This window comes from Oncorhynchus clarkii, chromosome 3 (genome assembly GCF_045791955.1).
Source record: "Oncorhynchus clarkii lewisi isolate Uvic-CL-2024 chromosome 3, UVic_Ocla_1.0, whole genome shotgun sequence".
NCBI classification, from domain to species: Eukaryota; Metazoa; Chordata; class Actinopteri; order Salmoniformes; family Salmonidae; genus Oncorhynchus; species Oncorhynchus clarkii.
The window spans coordinates 22,418,383-22,438,627 of record NC_092149.1 but is presented as its reverse complement, the minus strand read 5'-3'; the positions used below and the strand labels follow the sequence as shown (position 1 = coordinate 22,438,627).

Below are 20,245 nucleotides of genomic sequence, written 5' to 3'. Positions count from 1 at the left end.
TTCGAAATGATCGTTTCCGGATTCGACCATATTAATGAACAAAGGCTCGTATTTCTGCGTGTTATTATGTTATAATTAAGTCTGATTTGATAGAGCAGTCTGACTGAGCAGCAGCAGGCCCGTAATCATTCATTCAAACAGCACTTTCGTGCGTTTTGCCAGCAACTCTTCGCAAAAACAGCGCTGTTTATGACTTCAAGCCTATCAGCCTAATGGCTGGTGTAACCAATGTGAAATGGCTAGCTAGTTAGCTGGGTGTGCGCTAAAACCGTTTCAAACATCACTCGCTTTTAGATTTGGAGTAGTTATTCCCCTTGCGCTGCAAGGGCCGCGGCTTTTGTGGAGCGATGGGTAACGATGCTTCGAGTGTGGCTGTTGTCGATGTGTTCCTGGTTCGAGCCCAGGTAGGGGCGAGGAGGGGGACGGAAGCTATACTGTTACACTGGCAATACTGTAGTGCCTACAAGAACATCCAATAGTCAAAGGTATATGAAATACAAATGGTATAGAGAGAAATAGTCTTATAAACACTATATTAACTACAACCTAAAACCTCTTACCTTGGAATTTTTAAGTCTCATGTTAAAAGGAACCACCAACTTTCATATGTTCTCATGTTCTGAGCAAGGAACTTAAACGTTAGCTTTTTTACATGGCACACATTTTTACATGGCACATACTGCATATGGCACATATTACTTTTTTCTCCAACACTTTGTTTTTGCATTATTTAAACCAAATTGAACATGTTTCATTATTTATTTGAGGCTAAATTGATTTTATCGATGTATTATATTAAGTTAAAATAAGTGTTCATTCAGTATTGTTGTAATTGTCATTATTACAAATAAATTAAATTAAAGAAATAGACAGATTAATCGGTATCGGCTTTTTTGGTCCTCCAATAATCGGTATCGCCGTTGAAAAATAATAATCGGCCGACCTCTAGTAAGTATGTGTGTGTGTGTGTGTGTGTGTGTGTGTGTGTGTGTGTGGTATGTACCTGTATGTATGTACATGTATGTATGTATGTATGTATGTATGTATGTATGTATGTGTGTGTGTGTGTGTGTGTGTGTGTGTGTGTGTGTGTGTGTGTGTGTGTGTGTATGTATATGTGTATGTATGTATGTATGTATGTATGTATGTATATATATATATATTTATACGCAGGTATGTGAAAGTGAGTGCTGTTTTTGTTGCTTTGTCTCTGTTGTTGTATCTCTTAATATAGGTGAAAATTGTGAAATTCCAATCAAAAATACTGTTACAAAAAGTCTGTTTAGTTGGCACCATCGATTTCAGTAATCCACTCGTTCAACATGCAGACAAAGGAGTCCAAAAAGTTACGATGTTTCTATTTAAATCCTCAGGTGCTCTAAAATGTAAACTATAATTTTTCATACAGAAAGTAGTGTGTTCAAAAGGAAAGTAAAATTAGTAAGCGCACACCTTCTTCCGCGTGCGCCGAAAGACTGATATTGTTCCGGTGCCCTCTTCACCAAAACTCAAAATTCCTGCTCGTTTTTCAAGAAACAAGCCTGAAACCTTGAATAAAGACTGTTGACATCTAGTGGGAAGCCATAGGAATTGCAATCTGGGAGCCAGAATTACATAGGACCCATAGCTTTCTATTGTAAGAGCCTGGGACCTAAAAAAAAAATAATAATCTAGGTTTTTCTTCTAATTTTTTCCCTGCCATATCAATTCTGTTATAGTCTCAGACATTATTTGAACAATTTTAGAAACATCAACATGTTTTCTATCCAATGCAACCAATTATATGCATATCCTGGCTTCTGGGCCTGAGTAACAGGCAGTACTTTGGGCACGTCAGTCAGGCGGAAATTCAGGAAACTAGACCCTATCACAGAGAGGTTTTAACAAAAATACCATTTACATAAGTATTCAGACCTTTTGCTATGAGACTCAAAATTGTGCTCAGGTGCATCCTGTTTCCATTGATCATCCTTGAGATGTTCCTACAACTTGATTGGAGTCCACCTGTGGTAAATTCAATTGATTTTACATGATTTGGAAAGGTCCCACAGTTGACAGTTCATGTCAGAGCAAAAACCAAGCCTTGAGGTCGAAAGAATTGTCCGTAGAACTCCGAGACAGGATTGTGTCGAGGCACAGATCTGGGGAAGGGTAGCAAAACATTTCTTCAGCATTGAAGGTCCCCAAGAACACAGTGGCCTCTATCATTCTTAAATGGAAGAAGTTTGGAAACACCAAGACTCTTCCTTTTTAGAGCTGACCGCCCGGCCAAACTGAGCAATTGGGGGAGAAAGGCCTTGGTCAGGGAGGTGACCAAGAACCCGATGGTCACTCTGACAGAGCTCCAGAGTTCCTCTGTGGAGATGGAAGAAACTTCCAGAAGGACAACCATCTGTGCTGCACTCCACCAACCACGTGATTATGGTAGAATGGCCAAACGGAAACCACTCCTCAGTAAAAGGCACATGGGAAACAAGACTCTCTGGTCTGATGAAAGCAAGATTGAACTCTTTGGCATTCATCCCTACGGTGAAGCATAGTGGTGGCAGCATCATGCCATGGGGATGTTTTTCAGGTGCAGGGACTGGGAGACTAGTCAGAATTGAGGGAAAGATGAGAGAAGCAAAGTACAGAGAATTCCTGGATGAAAACCTGCTCCAGAGCACTCAGGAACTTAGACTGGGGGCGAAGGTTCAACTTCCAACAGGACAACGAGCCTAAGAACACAGCCAAGACAACGCAGGATTGGCTTCTGGACAAGTCTTTGAATGTCCTTGAGTGGCCCAGCCAGAGCCCGGACTTGAACCCGATCAAACATTTATGGAGAGACCTGAAAATAGCTGTGCAGCGACAATGCCCATCCAACCTGACAGAGCTTGAGAGGATCTGTAGAGAGGAATAGGAGAAACTCCCCAAATATAGGTGTGCCAAGCTTGTAGCATCATATCCAAGAAGTCTCAAGACTGTAATCGCTGCCAAAGGTGCTTCAACAAAGAACTGAGTAAAGGGTCTGAATACTTATGTAAATGTGATATTTAATAAGCAACAATGAACAAAAACCTGTTTATGGTTTGTCATTAACGGGTATTGTTTGTAGATTGATGAGGGTGAAAAAAACTATTGAATCCATTTTAGAATAAGGCTGTAACGGAACAAAATGTGGAAAAGTCAAGGTATCTGAATACTTTGTAAATGCACTGTATACAGAACAAAAGAGGGGAAGGGGAGGGAGACAGAGAGAGAGAGAGAGAGCAGGAAAGATTATGCATACACGTACCGGTTGAGGAAAACAGGAGAGATCCATCTTGTCTTAGGTTGTACAGAAACATTTTGTGATAGAGAGAGGTGGAGAGAAGGAGAGAGGTATATAGAAAGAAGGGGAGAGAGAGATGGGGACTTACCCTTTGTGGTATATGCAGAGACAGGGCAGGCGAGCAATGGTGTCCCCCTGTACCAGCTCCTCAAGACAGATTGCACATTCCCCTGCATCCTTACTCAGGACGTCCTCTGAAGGGAGAGAGAGAGTGAGTGAGTGAGTGAGTGAGTGAGTGAGAGTGAGTGAGTGACAGAAAATAGAGCTAGACTGCCCATTTAATCAACCAGGCCAAAGCCAGCTGCACTCTCCACCACCACAGCCTTGTCAAAGCCTGCAAACAGCCCTAGTCACAGCCTGCAAAGAACCACAGGGCTTCTGCGTGGAGGCTGGAAAGAGAGAGAAAGATAGAGAGAACACCTATGAGGATCAAAACACACATCAACATGATACCGCCATGATTGGCTAAGAATGATTGCGTTTACACTACATTTCCTGAAGGGGGAGCTCTATATCCATGGTTAAACCCGAGTAGTCTATATGGACCAAATTGGCATTGGGAGCAGGCTCTAATGCAGTGGGACACGTGATGCTGAGAGGAGATGGAGAGGTGCATTTGGTCTTCCTTCCTTACAAACAACAACACACATAGTTTAAAGCAAGTGCTGTTCTGCATCAAGCTCTGCATAGTGTGGAATTGATAGGAGGAATCCCACTACTACAGTGTCTATTATGACTCCAGACTGACAACACAGCACTTCTCTGTCATAGGATCCCTTCTGAGGTCACAGAACGGCATTACAACCATCTATTCTCTATATTCATCTATTGACTCTACTCAGGGAATAATTCACCCAGTCAGACTACACTGTCTAGTACAACCAAATCAATGGATTGTCAGTCAAGGTTAATGTTTAGTGGTTGATGACTGTTTCAGATGAGCAAAGGGGATATTCCCAATAACTCCCAATAACTGTCGCCTAAAATAATTTATTTAATTCTGCCTTCACACAACACAAGGGTGAGTCCAAAATGCCACCATATTCCCTATTAGAAAGGAGACCTGGTCAAAAGTAGTGTACTATATAGGGAATAGGGTGCCATGTCAGACTCACACAAGTGCTTGCCTACTTGTGCCATTGTGTCTGCCTGGGTTAATAATTTGCATAACTCAAACAATCTCCCCATAAACAGAGGCACTATCTTTATTTCAACAGTTGGTTCTGTGGTTGTGTATGTCATGTTATCTGCAGCCCTCAGACCAAATCCTGCTTCAATAATTGATTATTTACTCATACTGGAAGCAAGTGAGAATGAAAACTGCTCTCATGCAGAGTTCATTGTGTGTACATGCACACACCTACTTAAATACACACAAACACAACAAAACGCACAAACTTGCTTCCACTATGAAGGTTAACCCAGGACTGGGCAGGACAGGGGTATGTGTGGGTCCAGGCAAAATAGATATATATCTCTCTCTCTCTCTCTCTCTCTCTCTCTCTCTCTCTCTCTCTGGTTATTTTTATCTGATGTGTTATAGAAACACATGTTACTGGCTCAGCTGACAGCTACAGAAAACACAGATGGGGGGCAAGGGACAGCTACTGTTCCTGTAAAAACTGACCAACACACTCAGTGTGTGTTAAACAGAGAGCAGGACAGCAGGCAGGACAGCAGGCAGGGAGGGAGAGAGGGAGAGAGGGAGAGAGGGAGAGAGGGAGAGAGGTATGTATATTGTTGTAACACTGTACATAGCCATAATATGACATTTGAAATGTCTCTAATTCCTCTTTTGTGAGTATAATGTTTACTGTACATTTTGATTGTTCATGTTACCTTTGTTTATTATCTATTTAACTTGTTTGTCAATGTAAACATATGTTTCCTATGCCAATAAAGCCCTTTGAATTGAAATGAGGGAGTGAGAGAGGGAGCGAAAGAGAGAGAGCGGGTGAGAGAGAGAGCATTCCTCTATAAATAATCTACTACCACTTGGGTTTTGATGTTGGTGACCTTGCACATACACAAGTACACACACGTTCACAAATACACACGTACACACACCCACACCCAAACCCACACACTTCAGGAGGTGTCTTGGGCTGGAATATGATGCAATTTCGAGAAAATTGTTATTTTAGTATTTATTAATTAGAGTCCAATCCAAAATCTTTAAGAATTATGTATTGGAGATATTTGACCCCTTCTATCCCACAGTGTTAGTTTCCTTGTTAAATTGTCAATTCTTCCTTAACTCCAGACGATTAGAGAAGAACAAGAGAGTCTTCACACACAGAGACGCGTATAAAGCTCTCCCTCTCCCTCCATTTGGCAAATCTGACCATAATCCTATCCTCCTGATTCCTGTTTACAAGCAAAAATTAAAGCAGGAAGCACCAGTGTCTCGGGATATAAAAAAAGTGGTCAGATGAAGCAGATGCTAAGCTACAGGACTGTTTTGCTATTACAGACTGGAATATGTTCCTGGGATTCTTCCGATGGCATTGAGGAGTACACCACATCAGTCATTGGCTTCATCAATATGTGCATCGATGACGTCGTCCCCACAGTGACGTTACGTACATACCCCAAACAGAGGCCATGGATCACAGGCAACATCCGCACTGAGCTAAAGGGTAGAGCTGCCGCTTTCAAAGAGCAGGACTAACCTGGAAGTTTGTAAAAAATCCCAATATGCCCTCCGACGAACCATCAAACAGGCAAAACATCAATACAGGACTAAGTTCGAATCGTACTACACCGGCTTCAACGTTCGTCGGATGTGGCAGGGCTTGAGTAAGACCTTTAAACAGGTCAACATTCACAAGGCCGCAGGGCCAGAAGGATTACCAGGACATGTACTCCGAGCATGCGCTGACCAACTGGCAAGTGTCTTCACTGACATTTTCAACGTGTCCCTGGTTGAGTCTGTAATACCAACATGTTTCAAGCAGACCACCATAGCCGTCTGTAGCCATGAAGTGCTTTGAAAGGTTGGTCATGGCTCACCATTATCACCATTATCCCAGAAACCCTAGACCCACTTCAATGTGCATACCGCCCCAACAGATCCACCGATGATGCAATCTCACATTGGTGTTCCTTTTGCCCTGGACAAAAGGAACACCAATGTGAGAATGCTATTCATTTACTACAGCTCAGCGTTCAACACCATAGTGCCCTCAAAGCTCATCTCTAAGCTAAGGACCCAGGGACTAAACACCTCCCTCTGCAAGTGGATCCTTGACTTTCTGACGGGCTGCTCACAGGTGGTAAGGGTAGGTAACAACACATCCGCCATGCTTATCCTTAAAACGGGGGCCTCTCAGGGGTGCGTGATCAGTGCCCTCCTGTACTCCCTGTTCACTAATGACTGCACGGCCAGGCACAACTCCAACACCATCATTAAGTTTGTCGATGACACAACAGTGGTAGGCCTGATCACCGACAATGATGAGACAGCCTATAGGGAGGAGGTCACAGACCTGACCGTGTGGTGCAAGGACAACAACCTCTCCCTCAATGTGACAAAGGAGATTATTGTGGACTATAGGAAAAGGAGGACTAAGCACGCCCCCATTCTCATCGAGGGGGCTGTAGTGGAGCAGGTTGAGAACTTCAAGTACCTTGGTGTCCACATCACCAACAAACTAACATGGTCCAAGCACACCAAGACAGTCGTGAAGAGGGCAGGACAAAACCCATTCCCCCCCAGGAGACTGAAAATATTTGGCATGGGTCCTCAGATCTTAAAAAGTTTATACAGCTGCACTATCGAGAGCATATGACTGGTTGCATCATTGCCTGGTATGGAAACTGCTCGGCCTCAGACCGCAAGGCACTACAGAGGGTACAGTACATCACCGGGCCAAGCTTCCTGCCATCCAGGACCTCTATACCAGGCCCTAAAAACTGTCATAGACTGTTCTCTCTGCCACCGAACAGCAAGCGGTACCGGAGCTCCAAGTCTAGGTCCAAGAGGCTTCTAAACAGCTTCTACCCCCAGGCCATAAGACTCCTGAACATCTAATCAAATGGCTTCCCAGTCTATTTGCATTGCCCCCTCCTGCTGCTGCTACTCTCTGTTATTATCCATGCATAGTCACTTTAATAATTCTACGTACATTTACATATTACCTCAATTACCTTGACTAACCGGTGTACATATTACCTCTACCAACATGTACATTTTACCTCAACTACCTCAACTTCCTCGACTAACACATTGACTCTGTACCAGTACCCCTTGTATATACTGTAGCCTCACTACTGCTATTTTCCTGCTGCTCTTGAATAATTTATTTATTTTGGGGGGGTATTTTTCTTAAAACTCCATTGTTGGTTAAGGGCTTATAAGTAAGCATTTCACTGTAAGGTCTACACCTGTTGTATCCGGTGCATGTGACAAATACAATTTGATTTGATTTGAGTGGAGTACCATCAAAACTGAGATAATATGAGAAAGAGAGAGGGAGAAGGGGAGAGAGAGAGCGAGAGGGGGGAGAGGGAGAAGGGAAGTGAAAGAGAGCGAGAGAGAGAGAGCGAAAGAGAGAGGGAGGGAGAAGGGGAGTGAGTGAGAGAAGAGCAGGATATTTGGAAAGACAGAGAGTACAGGACATAGGAGACACGACAAACATCACATATTAGGAGGGTAGAAAAATTATGATGACAAACAGCATGGCGGAGCGAGGGAGCAAGAGAGAGTGATAGAACAAGGCATGATGACATCAGCACTTTATATTTATTATCTCCTAGAGACAATTAATGTATAAGCATTACCAGGGGAACGGCAGGTACCTGATAGACAGTGTGTGGTTGTGTGTGTGTATATGAGAGAGACACACAGAGAGATACAAGGAGAGAGAAAGAGAAAGAAAGAGAGAAAGAGAGAGTGAGAGGAGAGTGAGAGAGAAAGAGAGAGAAAGAAAGAGAGAAAGAGAGAGTGAGAGGAGAGAGTGAGAGAGAAAGAGAGAGCGAGAAAGAAAAATAAAGAAAGAGAGCCAAAGAGAGAGTAAGTGAGTGAAAGAGAGTATTTGTGCAAGCAAGAGTATGTGCAGTGCAGTATGTACAGTATATTCCCTATATAGTGCTCGCTCTACAGTATATGGGCTCTCGTCAAAAGTAGTGCATTATAGAGGGAATAGGGTGTGATGTAACCAGAAGCTACAGTACTTCATGATCTGAATAGGGTGTGATGTAACCAGAAGCTACAGTACTTCATGATCTGAATAGGGTGTGATGTAACCCGAAGCTACAGTACTTCATGATCTGAATAGGGTGTGATGTAACCAGAAGCTACAGTACTTCATGATCTGAATAGGGTGTGATGTAACCAGAAGCTACAGTACTTCATGATCTGAATAGGGTGTGATGTAACCAGAAGCTACAGTACTTCATGATCTGAATAGGGTGTGATGTAACCCGAAGCTACAGTACTTCATGATCTGAATAGGGTGTGATGTAACCAGAAGCTACAGTACTTCATGATCTGAATAGGGTGTGATGTAACCAGAAGCTACAGTACTTCATGATCTGAATAGGGTGTGATGTAACCAGAAGCTACAGTACTTCATGATCTGAATAGGGTGGGATGTAACCAGAAGCTACAGTACTTCATGATCTGAATAGGGTGTGATGTAACCAAATCAAAAATCAAATCAAATTTTATTTGTCACATACACATGGTTAGCAGATGTTAATGCGAGTGTAGCGAAATGCTTGTGCTTCTAGTTCCGACAATGCAGTAATAACAAGTAATCTAACTAACAATTCCAAACTAAGGGGTAAGGGGATAAAGAATATGTACATAAGGATATATGAATGAGTGATGGTACAGAGCAGCATAGGCAAGATACAGTAGATGGTATCGGGTACAGTATGTACAAATGAGATGAGTATGTAAACAAAGTGGCATAGTATAGTATAAAGTGGCTAGTGATACATGTATTACATAAGGATACCGTCGATGATATAGAGTACAGTATATACGTATGCGTATGAGATGAATAATGTAGGGTAAGTAACATTTATATAAGGTAGCATTGTTTAAAGTGGCTAGTGATATATTTACATCATTTCCCATCAATTCCCATTATTAAAGTGGCTGGAGTTGAGTCAGTGTCAGTGTGTTGGCAGCAGCCACTCAGTGTTAGTGGTGGCTGTTTAACAGTCTGATGGCCTTGAGATAGAAGCTGTTTTTCAGTCTCTCGGTCCCAGCTTTGATGCACCTGTACTGACCTCGCCTTCTGGATGATAGCGGGGTGAACAGGCAGTGGCTCGGGTGGTTGATGTCCTTGATGATCTTTATGGCCTTCCTGTGACATCGGGTGGTGTAGGTGTCCTGGAGGGCAGGTAGTTTGCCCCCGGTGATGCGTTGTGCAGACCTCACTACCCTCTGGAGAGCCTTACGGTTGAGGGCGGTGCAGTTGCCATACCAGGCGGTGATACAGCCCGCCAGGATGCTCTCGATTGTGCATCTGTAGAAGTTTGTGAGTGCTTTTGGTGACAAGCCGAATTTCTTCAGCCTCCTGAGGTTGAAGAGGCGCTGCTGCGCCTTCTTCACGATGCTGTCTGTGTGAGTGGACCAATTCAGTTTGTCTGTGATGTGTATGCCGAGGAACTTAAAACTTGCTACCCTCTCCACTACTGTTCCATCGATGTGGATAGGGGGGTGTTCCCTCTGCTGTTTCCTGAAGTCCACAATCATCTCCTTAGTTTTGTTGACGTTGAGTGTGAGGTTGTTTTCCTGACACCACACTCCGAGGGCCCTCACCTCCTCCCTGTAGGCCGTCTCATCGTTGTTGGTAATCAAGCCTACCACTGTTGTGTCGTCCGCAAACTTGATGATTGAGTTGGAGGCGTGCGTGGCCACGCAGTCGTGGGTGAACAGGGAGTACAGGAGAGGGCTCAGAACGCAACCTTGTGGGGCCCCAGTGTTGAGGATCAGCGGGGAGGAGATGTTGTTGCCTACCCTCACCACCTGGGGGCGGCCCGTCAGGAAGTCCAGTACCCAGTTGCACAGGGCGGGGTCGAGACCCAGGGTCTCGAGCTTGATGACGAGCTTGGAGGGTACTATGGTGTTGAATGCCGAGCTGTAGTCGATGAACAGCATTCTCACATAGGTATTCCTCTTGTCCAGATGGGTTAGGGCAGTGTGCAGTGTGGTTGAGATTGCATCGTCTGTGGACCTATTTGGGCGGTAAGCAAATTGGAGTGGGTCTAGGGTGTCAGGTAGGGTGGAGGTGATATGGTCCTTGACTAGTCTCTCAAAGCACTTCATGATGACGGATGTGAGTGCTACGGGGCGGTAGTCATTTAGCTCAGTTACCTTAGCTTTTTTGGGAACAGGAACAATGGTGGCCCTCTTGAAGCATGTGGGAACAGCAGACTGGTATAGGGATTGATTGAATATGTCCGTAAACACACCGGCCAGCTGGTCTGCGCATGCTCTGAGGGCGCGGCTGGGGATGCCATCTGGGCCTGCAGCCTTGCGAGGGTTAACACGTTTAAATGTCTTACTCACCTCGGCTGCAGTGAAGGAGAGACCGCATGTTTTCGTTGCAGGCCGTGTCAGTGGCACTGTATTGTCCTCAAAGCGGGCAAAAAAGTTATTTAGTCTGCCTGGGAGCAAGACATCCTGGTCCGTGACTGGGCTGGGTTTCTTCCTGTAGTCCGTGATTGACTGTAGACCCTGCCACATGCCTCTTGTGTCTGAGCCGTTGAATTGAGATTCTACTTTGTCTCTGTACTGGCGCTTAGCTTGTTTGATAGCCTTGCGGAGGGAATAGCTGCACTGTTTGTATTCGGTCATGTTACCAGACACCTTGCCCTGATTAAAAGCAGTGGTTCGCGCTTTCAGTTTCACACGAATGCTGCCATCAATCCACGGTTTCTGGTTAGGGAATGTTTTAATCGTTGCTATGGGAACGACATCTTCAACGCACGTTCTAATGAACTCGCACACCGAATCAGCGTATTCGTCAATGTTGTTATCTGACGCAATACGAAACATCTCCCAGTCCACGTGATGGAAGCAGTCTTGGAGTGTGGAGTCAGCTTGGTCGGACCAGCGTTGGACAGACCTCAGCGTGGGAGCCTCTTGTTTTAGTTTCTGTCTGTAGGCAGGGATCAACAAAATGGAGTCGTGGTCAGCTTTTCCGAAAGGGGGGCGGGGCAGGGCCTTATATGCGTCGCGGAAGTTAGAGTAACAATGGTCCAAGGTCTTTCCTCCCCTGGTTGCGCAATCGATATGCTGATAAAATTTGGGGAGTCTTGTTTTCAGATTAGCCTTGTTAAAATCCCCAGCTACAATGAATGCAGCCTCCGGATAAATTGTTTCCAGTTTGCAGAGAGTTAAATAAAGTTCGTTCAGAGCCATCGATGTGTCTGCTTGGGGGGGGATATATACGGCTGTGATTATAATCGAAGAGAATTCTCTTGGTAGATAATGCGGTCTACATTTGATTGTGAGGAATTCTAAATCAGGTGAACAGAAGGATTTGAGTTCCTGTAAGCTACAGTACTTCATGATCTGAATAGGGTGTGATGTAACCAGAAGCTATAGTTCTTCATTATCTAGGTCTATGCCGCTCTGACATTGCCCGTCCATCTATTTACAGATTCTTAATTTCATGCCTTTACTTAGATTTGTATATATTGGGTATTTGTTGTGAAACTGTTAGATAGTACTTGTTAGATATTACTGCACTGCCGGAGCTAGAAGCACAGGCATTTCACTACACCTGCAATAACATCTGGTAAACACGTGTACGTGACCAATAAAATGTAAATTATTTTACAATACGATGTTCTTTCTGATCAAATTGTTTTCATTTCACTTCAGTTAGAGTTACAGGGACATTGATATGAGAGCATGTGAGGTGGCATTGGTTCTTAAATGGAGTTGAACCTAAATCCATAGCTGACCGTTATTGACTGTCAGTGTGTGTGTGCTTTATCGGTGCCATCAGGCATGACAAGAGCTGAGTGTGATGTAACCTTTAAGCCTGCTGGAGCTGCTAACAGTTGGGTTCTAGACTCCATCCAATTGGAGACCAGTGACAGGGCAGCTGCTGTGGTGTGTATGTGTTCATCTTAGCCTGGACTCTGTTTCCACTGCTACAGGAATAGACCTGGGCTGTATAGCTCCGGAGACCAGCTGTGTGTGTGTCTCTACCTTGCGTTGAACATTTCTGAATAACATAGTTTATGACGTTGGGTGTATTGACTGTGTGTGTGCATGTGAGAGAGGCGTCTCTGTGTGTGTGTGTGTGTGTGTGTGTGTGTGTGTGTGAGAGAGAGGCGTGTGTGTGTGTGTGTGTGTGTGTGTGTGTGTGTGTGTGTGAGAGAGGCATGTGTGTGTGTGTGTGTGTGTGTGTGTGTGTGTGTGTGTGTGTGTGTGTGTGTGTGTGTGTGAGAGAAAGATTTGGCACTGTGTGTTTATATGTGTGTGTGTGTGTGTACGTGCATGGTAAACAGAGCTAATCAGCAGTGTTTCTGGTGTACATGACATTGGAGCGGTGGGTATGTGTTGGGCTGCAGGCAGCAGGCTGCTCAGAGCTGAGACTGGGATGGTCAGTGCTTTAGACTGGATTTATGACATCCTCTCAGTGACCTTGACAGATAGAGGGAGGGCGAACACACACTATGCACAGCACCACACACACACATAACCGCACATACACATTGTGTGTACAGTTAACTGCCAAAATAATGGAAACACGTGAGTAAATGAGGGATACAAAGTATATTGAAAGCAGGTGCTTCCACACAGGTGTGGTTCCTGATTTAATTAACATCCCATCATGCTTAGGGTCATGTATGAAATGCTGGGCAGGTCATTATTTTGGCAGTTACTTGTATATCATATATGCAGCAACAGCATACAGCATTTGTCACGTTCTGACCTTGTAAGAGAAAGGCACTAAAAACTGTCAAAGACTCCAGCCACCCAAGTCATAGACTGTTCTCTCTGCTACCGCACGGCAAGCAGTACCGATGCACCAAGTCTGGAACCAGCAGGACCCTGAACAGCTTATATTCCCAAGCCATAAGACTGCTAAATAGTTAACCAATAGCTACCCAGACTATCTGATTGACCCTTTTTGCAATAACTCTTTTGACTCATCACATACGGGGTGCTGCTACTGTGTATTATCTATCCTGTTGCCTAGTCACTTTATCCCTACCTATATGTACACATCTACCTCATTTACCTTTCACCCCTGCACATCCACTCGGTACTGGTCAGGCAGGTCACCCGTGATTCAAGTCAGTATTCAACGTACATCCATGTCTGAGGACGTTGAGAGATGACATGGAAACTGGCTACTAGGGGCAACAATGATCGCTGTTACCTTCAAGCATCAAATCAAATCAAATGTATTTATATAGCCCTTCGTACATCAGCTGATATCTCAAAGTGCTGTACAGGAACCCAGCCTAAAACCCCAAACAGCAAGCAATGCAGGTGTAGAAGCACGGTGGCTAGGAAAAACTCCCTAGAAAGGCCAAAACCTAGGAAGAAACCTAGAGAGGAGTAGGTTTCAGTTTTGCTAAGGCGTTGTGGACGGGTTTGTCGGATAGGTGTAAACATCTGCTTATGGTTCCAAAAGTTAACCCTCACCTTAACCATTCAGAGTTAATGTCTAAACTTAACCTTGGAACGATACAGAGAAGTAACCAAACACTTACAAATTTGACATCTGAGAAACATGGATGAATGTCTTAACTCTGACGTGAGACTGTGAGAGCTTGTTGGTACTGGTACCCCGTGTATACAGCCAAGTTATCGCTACTCACTGTGTATTTATTCATAATATATTTATTTATTCATAATAATATTCATAATATATATATTATGTGTGTTATTATTTTTCTATCATTTTTTTTTCTCTCTGCTTTGAAGGGAAGGGCACGTAACTAAGCATTTCACTGTTAGTCTACAGCTGTTGTTTACAAAGCATGTGACAAATAACATTTTATTTGAAACGGACTAGCCAATGCAGGACCTTGGAGTGATCAGACCAAAGCACAAGCAGGGTATCAGACAATATCTCAACATGACCTCTGACACTTTCAGACCCAACCCAGGTCAAGACTTCCTCTGCTCCCTTCCTGCTCTGGTTCCCTCAGTAGGGGACCTCAGCACCCGGGTGGGAGGGGGGAGTGTGCAGGGTAAGCCTTCTTTCCTCCACCTGTTTCCTCCTCCATCTGTCCTCCTCCCTTTTATGATAACATAGTGCTTTTCTCTATCTCTCCTCTGCCCAGACTACAGCCCACAGCCCAGCCCCCATTTATACTGAACAAAAATTTAAACGCAACATGCAAGAATTTGAATTATTTTACTGAGTTAGAGTTCATATGAGGAAATCAGTCAATTTAAATTAATTCATTATGCCCTAATATAAAGATTTCACACTGGGCAGGGGCGCAGCCATGGGAGAGCCAGCCCCAGCCAATCAGAATGAGTTTTTCCCCACAAAAGGGCTTTATTACAGACATAAATACTCCTCAGTGTCATCAGCTGTCCGGGTGGCTGGTCTCAGACGATCCCGCAGGTGAAGAAGCCGGATGTGAAGGTCCTGGGCTGGCGTGGTTATACGTGGTCTGTGGTTGTGAGGTCGTTGGACGTACTGCCACATTAAATTTTCTGGCAACAGCTCTGGTGGACATTCCTGCAGTCAGCATGCCAATTGCACATTCCGTCAAAACTTGAGACATCTGTGGCATTGGGTTGTGTGACTAAACTGCACATTTTAGAGTGGCCTTTTATTATCCCCAGCACAAGGTGCGCCTGTGTAATGATCATGCTGGTTAATCTGTATGGGGAGGGTGGGGCCTGTATGGGGAGGGTGGGGCCTGTATGGGGTGGGTGGGGCCTGTATGGGGAGGGTGGGCCTGTATGGGGAGCGAGGGGTCTGTATGGGGAGGGTGGGCCTGTATGGGGAGGGTGGGCCTGTATGGGGAGGGAGGGGCCTGTATGGGGAGGGAGGGGCCTATATGGGGAGGGTGGGCCTGTATGGGGAGGGTGGGGTCTGTAAGGGGAGGGGTCTGTATGGGGAGGGTGGGGTCTGTATGGGGAGGGTGGGGCCTGTATGGGGAGGGTGGGGCCTGTATGGAGAGGTTGGGGCCTGTATGGGGAGGGGTCTGTATGGGGAGGGTGGGGTCTGTATGGGGAGGGTGGGGCCTGTATGGGGAGGGCCTGTATGGGGAGGGTGGGCCTGTATAGGGAGGGTGGGGTCTGTATGGGGAGGGTGGGGTCTGTATGGGGAGGGAGGGGTCTGTATGGGGAGGGAGGGGTCTGTATGGGGAGGGAGGGGTCTGTATGGGGAGCGAGGGGCCTGTATGGGGAGGGTGGGGCCTGTATGGGGAGGGTGGGCCTGTATGGGGAGGGTGGGGTCTGTATGGGGAGGGAGGGGTCTGTATGGAGGGAGGGCCTGTATGGGGAGGGTGGGCCTGTATAGGGAGGGTGGGCCTGTATGGGGAGGGTGGGGTCTGTATGGGGAGGGTGGGGCCTGTATGGGGAGGGTGGGGTCTGTATGGGGAGGGTGGGGCCTGTATGGGGAGGGTGGGGTCTGTATGGGGAGGGTGAAAGCTTTTCATGTAGAGCTAATCATAGAAACACATTGAGAAACTCCTCTCATATTCCCTTTAAATGACACACCAGGGTTTCTTCACAGGATGATCTATCTGTATCAGATGGCTGTGTGTGCCCTAGAAAAGCCTGTGTGTGGGTCATGCTTGTTTTATTGTGCCTGTTGATGGCAGTAGGATACCTGGACAAGACAAGACAAGACATGCAGGCAGTCTATACTTGTTTGCTTAAACAAAGAAGAGACATTGTGGCAATGCGATGTGTTTCAATTCCAATAGTACTGATGGCTATGGGGATGGTATGAGAGGATGGGGAGGAGGAGGGACGAGGTAGAGGTTGGGGGAGGGAGGAGAAGGATGATGGGGGAAGGAGAAGGTGGGAAGGACGAGGAGGATGATGGGGGGGAGGAGGTGGGGAGGAGATGATGGGGGGGGGGGGGGGGAGGATGGGGGAGGGGGGGGGAAGCGCGGGGGCTATTAGAGACTGTCTTTGAGGTGCACAAAGCAAACAGCTCAGAAGCACATGAACATGCTGATAAACACCTTCAGGATGTATGGCGTGTGTGTGTATTTGTGAGTGTGTGTTTGGTGTAAGGGGTGTGTGTGTGTGTGTGTTTGGTGTAAGGGGTGTGTGTGTGTGTGTGTGTGTGTGTGTGTGTGTGTGTGTGTGTGTGTGTGTGTGTGTGTGAGAGAGAGAGAGAGAGAGAGATAGAAAGCGTGTGTACACACATCTGTGTTTGCATGTGTGAGTGTGTGCTAAAAGTCAAAGATTACAGCTTCTAAACTCTGTTAGTGTGTGTTGTCTGGACTGAGCTCAGCTAGTAATAGTCTCAGGACACACAGACAGGGACAGTTAGGGAACCAGGGAAAAGTCTCGATCAACATTAGACTACACAGGCCTCATAAAGACATTGTTAGCATCTCCCTCTACACAGACCACTGGCCATTCATTTCAATCACTTCAGGACACATGCAAGCAGTTGCACGCACACTCACACACTTTCACACACTCACACACTCACACATTCACACACTCACACACTCTCACACACTCACACACTCACACTAACCCTCGTTAACATGCGCAGCTGATTCACCATCTTTGAGTCTAACGACAGGTCAGAGGCCTGTGTCGTGATGGAGGACCATGCTACTGTGGTAATGGGGTCGGTGACGTTAGCGTGTGTCATGGGTCGTCTATATACCAGACAGACACAGAACGGATGATTAGCAAAACAATCTCTGGAAAAACTGGCTCTCTAGCTAGAAACGGGAGGAAGGAAACGTGACAGTAAGTGTCCGCCCCAAATGGCAGCCTATTCCCTTACTTTTGACCAGGGCCCATTTGGGACTAGCCCTAATTTAAATCATGAGCGCTGACCAAGAGAAGGAATGGCATATTAATACAGTGTATTATTAACCTGAATGCACTCTAAGTAGCCGACAGATGAACACCACCAAGATAAAAATCATCATCAATAGTGTTCAGAACGTATTCTACTTCTCTCAAAAACACATTATTTACACCAATGTGACTGTATTAGGATAGATAACGAATCCTATTTAGTATTAGTATTTTAGGGAATAGAGTGTAAGTGTACTGTAGTACTGTAGAGGGAGACAGTGCTAGGACAGGGAAACTAGTGAGCACAGAACTGCTAGACGGCTTCTCAGCAGGGGATTTCTATCGTCATGGAAATGCACACACACAAGTAAAGGTGTGTTTTCCATCAGCAAAGAAGATCAAAACACAGGTTCTCAAGCCCTTTTGTAACTTTGTTTTTCCACCATGTCCCAGCCAAGAATAACAGAGAGAAACAGGAGCGGTGGGAGGTGTCAATCATGGTACAATATTACCATAAATCAAACGGTGAAACCCTATTCTAACATGGAACAAACCATAGAAAATGTGGCCTATCTATCTCTATCTGTCAGACCAATAGACTCTCTGATCACCGCCAAGAGAGGGCTGTCTCCAGCCTCCACACTCCACACTCCAGCCCTGTGGTTCTTTGCAGGCATTGACAGGGTTGTGGAGGGGGAAAGTGCAGCTGGCTTTGGCCTGGTTGATTAAATGGGCAGTCTGGCTCTCTCTCTCTCTCCACTCCCCGTCTCTTTCTCTCTCTCCTCTATTTTCCCTCTCTGGATATGCCTGCCTGCCTGCTGCCCTGCATGTTAAAGCTGCTCCTCTTGGCTCAGTGTCAGAGCAGGGTTCTCTGCTGGGACTCTCCACATTCCAACTTACTGCCAACTTCCTTTTCAGCAAAAAAAGAAGAGCCTGAAAAGCAGGGACTAATTGATACCTGTCCACACTGACTCATCATCATGGCCTTATCTCCCTGTCCTTACTGTAATTAGCCTATAGGGGCTTCCTGCCCAGCCTGTGCCACACAGAGAGGACTTCGGTGTGTGTGTGTGTATGCGTGGCCCTCCAGGTCTAAAAGGAGTCCTTGTGGCTTTAGAGTTACCCAGGATCTGTGCTGTTGAATCAGACTCAGGGCTCAGTGGTGTGTTGTGTTCACTGTTTAGAATGAGAGGAGGCTCAACATTGATCCTGTGGTATTGTCTAAATTCATATTTAGCCATGGTTTAGTGCTCTCTGTGTATGAGCTGGACAGAGAAAGGATGCAGGGAATGTATTATACTAGGTAGGCTACCCCTGCCTTTCCCTCTTAGGTAGACACACACATGACATGTCCCCCTGCCCCCTCAAGCCCAGACATTCTCCTCAGACAGACAGACAGACAGACAGACAGACAACACCAGTCTCCAGCACTAACAGCAGTACTGCAGTGTTCTCAGAGTTCAACACCAACACCCCCCTGTAGTAGTACATCTGACAGGCTACTGTATTGTGTCTATGTGTGAGTGTGGTTTGTGCTGTCTTCTCCCGAGTCATTAGGACAGTGTCACACAACACAGGACTATGATACAGTAACACACAGACAGTAAGGGGGCTAGGCAGTAAATGCCGTATCTGGAGTGTCCAGTTTGAGTGCCTGGACTGTGGAGGGAGAGTCCCCTCTCTCACTATCATTGGTTGCTCAGGGCCTACTGCTACTTCCTGTTTCCTGGTCCAATCAGAGTGTCTCAGGAACAAGACAGTGTAGCGTCATGACGTGGCCCTCTATGGGTATAGCGCGTACCTTCCCCCTCTCTCTCCTCTCCTACACCCAGGTTTTGTTATCTCAGAGACTCTCTCCTCCTGGCCATGCAGAAAGAGACACATAGAGAGAACAAAGGAATTTCTTCTACATCACAGAACTTGAGAACTGAACAATATCCATGTTTTGGAGAATGTGTAAACGGTCGGTGGAGTAGCCAGCTACGACCCGGTCCGTTTTGTTTCATGTTTGTGACCTCATGAAAGACAATACAGCCACATTACCATAACTCTGTTTATACAGGAGCCTCCGTTATGAGGGTTGTGTCTAATTATGGTATAAAATGAACGAGTAAAGATGAAACTATTTGTGAAATGATGTAATGATGTTAATGGGAGAGCATTCCCTTTCAAGTTTAACTAAGTCATTGGCCCACCCCCATGAACACAGACATGATCTGGCTCATGGAACAGCCCTTTTCTACTGTTCCGAATAAAACTCCACCTTGGGAAATCCTCTTCAGACCATGCATACCCCAGTCAGCTGAGGGGCAAAGGTTTGAGTAGAGACCACAAAAACCTCAGTTTAAGCTAAGGTTGTAATGGTTGTTGAATTCCTAACCATACCACGTGGAGCATTGGCTACACGGCGGGAAATGGTTAGGGAACCTCCCCTATCATTTCCTTGTAGCCATCTCTACTGTTTGTTTGTTTATGCATTTCTGTGATGATTTAGTTAGGTAGTAAATAAATGATGAAGACAATTGTATGGATGATTCATAGTAAAGGCTGGGTTCATGCAGATAACCAACAATTTACGACATTCGGAATGAGACTAACGTGAGGTAAAGAATAATTCATTAATTAGAAGACTAATTGATCACATATTAAAATATCTGAAGAGTTATATTAAGAAAATTACAACTTTGTAATCTGAAGATTTTCCTTGGTGCCACAACTTCCTAGTTAATTACATTTACATGATTAGTTTAAACACGTAATTATAATTACAGAGAATTGATTTGATAAAATCAGTCTTCACTTTAAAACTTCATGATGCACCCATCCCGTTAGCGGGATCATTTTCGTCAACATCCGCTGAATTGCAGAGCGCCAAATTCAAATTAAATTACTAAAAATATTTCATTTTCATAAAATCACAAGTGCAATATAGCAAAACACAGTTTAGCTTGTTGTTAATCCACCTGGTGTGTCAGATTTCAAAAAAGCTT

The 20,245-nt window shown here is 45.3% G+C and overlaps 1 protein-coding gene across 1 annotated transcript in view; it reads right to left on the bottom strand.

The window, feature by feature from the left end:
• Nucleotides 1-20,245, bottom strand: part of LOC139390880 (E3 ubiquitin-protein ligase znrf2-like) — a 77,812-nt gene that overhangs the window by 8,081 nt on the left and 49,486 nt on the right. Inside the window, exon 3 of the mRNA XM_071138278.1 lies at nucleotides 3,402-3,507. Coding sequence (XP_070994379.1) covers nucleotides 3,402-3,507 — 106 coding nt within the window. The remainder of the gene's footprint in view (nucleotides 1-3,401; nucleotides 3,508-20,245) is intronic.